This window comes from Diadema antillarum, unplaced genomic scaffold, assembly GCF_040938485.1.
Source record: "Diadema antillarum isolate AM-2024a unplaced genomic scaffold, OU_Dant_1.0 scf00000131, whole genome shotgun sequence".
Classification (NCBI taxonomy): Eukaryota; Metazoa; Echinodermata; class Echinoidea; order Diadematoida; family Diadematidae; genus Diadema; species Diadema antillarum.
Window position 1 is genome coordinate 3,127,215 of NW_027271020.1, and position 5,584 is coordinate 3,132,798.

Consider the following 5,584-nt stretch of genomic DNA (forward strand, 5'->3'; position numbering starts at 1 on the left):
GAAAAGTCTCGATGAATTTGTGTGTCTTTTTTGGAAATGGTTTCCAGATTTCTATAATTTTTGTGTGCGTTTAAAATGTTGCTTTGCATTTGTCGGGTAACTTCCATTCACTTTACCGCTGATAATTTACGGTTACACTAGCTGGATTTTTTTTTCTTTCTTTCTTTTCTCTATTTTTTCTCAGTTTTAAGATGGATAAGGTCTGATATTAATCCATATGAACACACATCACAACTGTATAACGGCAACTGACACTGCAATCAACTCAGAAGATACAACAATTTTCTAAAGAGGCAAATATCACGTTAGGTGAGCTCACTTCCCTGCTTTATTTGAGAGCAAAGAGGCGAATAGTGCAAGGAGCTAAAGTCCCATTCAAAAAGTGAAAATATAACCTCTGGCATGACAAGTGAGAAAGATGACAAAGCAGGAGTAGAACATAGTGCAAAACACAAATTCCGATGAAAGTTTGAATTCCTTGCCACTTGGCCCTGCGATGAAAAACGCATGTACAACAACCATTATTATCATCAATTAATATGAATGTATCCATTTGAATTTCAATGCGAATGCGAGTACGAAGCTGCCATAGATAATGAAAACATAATAAAAGACATGATAAGCTGTTCAATCGATGTAATTTCACATCATCATACGACTGAATCCTGCCGGAAATACTTCACTGTAAACCATCGAAAAGATTCAGACCAGCACTGGATAGCACGCGTTGTACGGACGATGTAGTGCATTTCTTTACATACACATATAAACTCACATACATGTATAGCCTAATATTATGTAGTTGTACTGTATTACAACACACAGCCAACCTAATACAACTTTCAGATACATATTACCAAAACCATGTAAGGTAAAAACATTAATTAAAACTACCCAATTATTCAACAAGAAATGATTATCTTGAAGTATTTCTTTTTCTTTTCATATTTGATTTTTTTTTTCACATTTTAATGAGCGTCATTCTCCTTCAGTAGTTAATTCTCACAAGATAAAGTACTGGTAGTTCAAAATATCTATAAATATACATTCCCCATAACACACAAACGGTAAGCATCAATGCATCACAAACATTTTGATATCTATTGCTAAAAGAGTTGGTCATAATGATTATGACACGTAATAGGCCTATAAGCTAAAAAGAACAAATGGCATCGTAACACGCAACATGTAATACAATGTAGATGTACGAAATCGCCGACATAAAACCACGCTACTTCTGTGCAAGATACAACGTACAGCGTACTCATACAGTGTGTAGAGCTTGTGATTGCGCTTCGACCGAGTTGCTTTTGGAAGGGTTAAATACATTGTACTTAAGAAGTCTAATTGCACAAAGTTACACTGCTAAAATAAGCTAGTTGTGAGTTTGGAATTCATGCCTGAACACAGGAAAATAACAAATATTGGTAAAGTAATATGCATTGTTTTATTTATTATTATTATTATTATCATTATTATTATTATTATTATTGTAACGTGAAAAGTTGTCTTCAAACTAATGTTATAGATTTGCAGATGCACAAAAAAAAAGACATTATTTGACCTTTGGTCTGACACAGATGAAGCTGAAATTAATAATAAATACCGCAATTCCAGTAATCCTTAAGTGAATTGGATTTAATTCCTTTCGTCATTTCTAATTCAATTTAGAAAAAAAAAATCCTTCACTTTGATCGTGCCAAAATTCCACTGACACGGTAAATTACATCACCAATAATGTGATTCTAAAAACACAAAATACTCAAGTTTTTACCAGCATTCTGGGAATATCTATTGCTGGGGGAAAGGAGTGTAAAGTATCAGTATAATTACACCAGCCTATGAGGGTGCACTGTGTAAAAATAATCTCTTTATTGTACTAAATTTATGATTTCCATATGCATTCTTCGACTTAACTTTGGGGTTTCTAGAGACATAGATCACCGTGAATCCTTGTGACAAAGTTGCACACTTTACATTGTTGTACAAGCATGTATATAATCAGCAAACAAATTCAAATTGAACGCTGTAACAACATTAAATGTTGTGAGAACAGTACTTTCATAAGATTTGATATAACAAGTGAAGAGTTTGTTTTGCAAAAACCGATAAGTCCATTTTCGAAGATTTTGAAGTACGGTCTCTGTCATAAAGCACAAAATAATACCTTTTAAATGATATATTGGTCACTACATATAAAGGTACATTTTTGAAGTTATGGTCAAAAGAAGCTAAAATTTTCTTATTATTCTCTTTGTTTTTCTTGACCTTTAATCGCAAATATCTCCATTTGGCAAATATGGACTTATCGGTTTTTGCGAACAAACTCTTCAAGTTTTTCTTTGGTGAATTGATATATGACATAGCATTTTCATAATCATACGCTATATAAGCTGCTTTCTCAGCATTACAGATATCTTCAGTACATCACACAAGCTAGAAATGTCGCTATCATGGCGACTGATATGCCTGCGCCATGGCATTGCTCTCTCAATAGGTCTAGAGTGCGTGTTGACAATGTGAGACGACAAATTCACATAATTGGCAAAAACTTAAAGTGGCATGTTTGTAACAAATTTGTTGAGTTCTTACTTTCCTTGAACTACAATGTACATTTCATTCGGATGGATGGCCTAATCAAATAAGAGAGCAGGTATTTAGGAATTTGAGCATTTTTACTTGCCCTCTGACCCCATGGCCGACAATTCTTCAAATATTCACTAACTGGTAACATACAAGATAACATCCAGACGGACGGACAGACGGACAGACAACCCGAAAAACATAATGCCTCTGGCGACAATTCATGGCAGGGGCATAAAAATACAACACACGTTTCTTCAATATCTAACTTGCACGTATATGTATTTGTACATGCAAGTGCAGTACTCTTATGAAAGGATCAGTTCGGTCGTATAATTAGGTAAAGGATAGGCCCAGTCTTTTCATATCAAACAAACTCATTTCCATACTGCGTACCAAGTTACATCTACAACACCTCTTAGTGTGATGAGCCATGTACTGGTGCAAGAGAAAGAAACCAAGGCAATACCATGCAAAAAGAGAGAAAAAATGTCATTAATAATGATGAAAATAAGACACAATATAGTTTTCTTCAACTACAAAATTACATTCATTCAAACCTCTTGAATTACTCAAATTCAGAATATGCTAACTACAACTGCATGCATGTCACAAAATGTCATGGTTATTTTATGCACATGTGGAATTAACACTGACAACGTTATTTTGTAAATACACATTCTTCCTGCAAACAAGCAAAGGCTAGAGACATTAATGCACATGTACACTGTACTGTTTATACAGAAAGCGATAGGCGGTCGACTAAATAATGCATGTGCAACAATATATTGAAAAATCTCATAAAGTTTAAAGGAATCTCTATGCTAATCATGAAAAAAAATGCATTTCTGTAATTCACCACACGGTATATGCCATAAATTGTGTATCAAGAGTACACTTTATTGTGAGTTTGGACTTTTAAGGCAATTCTGAGAGTTGTTGAATGTGTGATCGAGAACCACATTGACGGAGGAGGAAATGAGAAATATTCATTTTCAAGAAAGAAGTTTCGAACCAGAAACTTCTAAGAGGATTAGAGGATTCAAGATTTCCACAGATCATTTCACAAAAATTGGTTGAATGTCAAATATATATGAAAATGAAAACACTGTGAAATATCATGTATACATGTACACATAATTCAACAGGTACAATGCTACTGAAACAGATAATGTCATTGCATGCAGTAAATAGGTACAGTGAGGACAGGAATTGAATCAATGCCCATTTGCTTCTTCCTCTTTCTTGTCATCAGAATTAGGAATCATCTGCTCTTCACCTTCTCTTTCCTCTTCATCTGCATTTACCTCTCCTTGAGGAGGATTCCTTGAAGCAATCCATTTCTTGATGGTAACTCCCAAAGAACTAAACAAAACCAATAATGTCCCGATCACAGACAGCCAATGAGGAACTGTACTAAAGACAGCGAACTCCAAAAGAAAGGCCACTATGACATTGTTACTCTTGACCATTGCTACATAGGATGCTCTCTCCAGCTTAAATGCGAGAGTCATACAGATCTGAGCCAGGAAGCCAACAATGCCTATGAATATGAGGATGAGCCTGTCTCTTCCACATTGAGGGATTCTCCACTCTCCCAGAGCTGTTGTCGCAATGGCAGTCAGGACACCCCCTGCACTGCCAAAGGCCATGATCTGGATAAGAGGATGCACCTTGATTCCTCCAAGCTTCCGAGTTAGGACGAAAACGGTGGCGGCACAGAAGGCACAAAGTAATGCAGCAAGGACTCCCAGAAGGGTGTTCCCATCCTTGCGAGCAGCCACGAGATCACCAAAGAGAAACGACGGCCGGGCAATCAGCACCACACCAAATAAAGCAATCACGGCTAATGCGGCATCAACAAGGGTATACCTTTCCCCCATAATGATCCAAGCAAAGATACCAGTAAAGATGGTGTTGCACAAGAGAAGGGCAGTTGCATCGCCAACTGGGATGTTTTGGTAGGAATAGAAACTCAGAGTCATGGCACTGGCACCAGCCACAATTCTCAAAAGAAGCCATTTCAACTGTGTAAGAGTGACTTTGGGAGGCACGCGAAAGAGGACCAGGAGGGGTAAAGACAGGATTAAGTAGCTAAAGAGACGAATTGTGGCTACCTCGGTGGGAGCAATCCTCCCTGATAGCATCTTGACACCAATGGAGCCAGAAGACACGAAAATGCACGAGGCAAAGGCAAAAATCAACCCTCTGTGAAGGTGTAGGTTCCTCCACAAACAGCCCACGTCCCCAGGCTCCGAAATCTCCTGAACTGAGAGCTTTGAAGAATCCCATTTTGCTCCCTCAAGCTCATGGCTTCCAGATGGTCCCTCACCACTAGAATCGTCTCCTGGAGCAGTTAGCCCGCTGGCCTTCTCATCAATCATCCTATTGCGGACACACATTTTCCTGCTCTTTACACTTCTGCTTTCTTTGCTATTCATCTTTGCCAAAGCACTCAGAAGAACATTTCCACCCTAATCACATAAATTGTCAACTACGGTTTCAGTTACTAGCATATGTTCTTACAACTTATACCTCATATGAACAGTGGCTAGTACGAACCCATGCCCACATACGTCCTAGCCGTGACTGATCGTAAGAGAATGGAAGGAAATAAGTACCAATGATACTGTTTCAGATCGCCTGAGCAAATACAGATTAAAATACTTATATTTATATGATATATTAAACAAATAAACACCTTTGGTAATATGTGTAAATCTTTGGGTAATTTTCTCTGGCAAAATTTCATTTCACTTCAATGTCATTACAGGCTAAATACTCATTGTTAAACACCGCAATTCCATAACTCTCAACAACAAATACCAGCAAGTGGCGTAGACAATAACATAAAATTCAAGTCACTCCAAGATCAGAAAGTTTGAAAACGTCTCGATCCATGTCCTTTGCATGTTCCCTCCTCAGAAACTTGAAAGCCTCAAGGCAGAAGCTGTGCGGTTCCACTCTCTTAGCCACCTTTAAGAACTGTTTGCTGAGTGAA

At 37.5% G+C, this 5,584-nt stretch overlaps 1 protein-coding gene across 1 annotated transcript; it reads right to left on the reverse strand.

Annotated features, from left to right (window-relative positions):
* Positions 1-3,773: 3,773 nt before the first annotated feature.
* On the reverse strand, positions 3,774-5,271 carry LOC139720632 (solute carrier family 35 member G1-like). The gene has a single exon (XM_071631989.1). It carries the CDS (start codon positions 5,022-5,024, stop codon positions 3,801-3,803), a length of 1,224 nt encoding a protein of 407 aa, XP_071488090.1. The 5' UTR covers positions 5,025-5,271; the 3' UTR covers positions 3,774-3,800.
* Between the last annotated feature and the right edge of the window lie 313 nt (positions 5,272-5,584).

Coding starts and splice junctions, on each gene's coding strand:
- LOC139720632 (XM_071631989.1), bottom strand. CDS start 5,024: ATGAATAGCAAAGAAAGCAGAAGTGTAAAGAGCAGGAAAATGTGTGTC.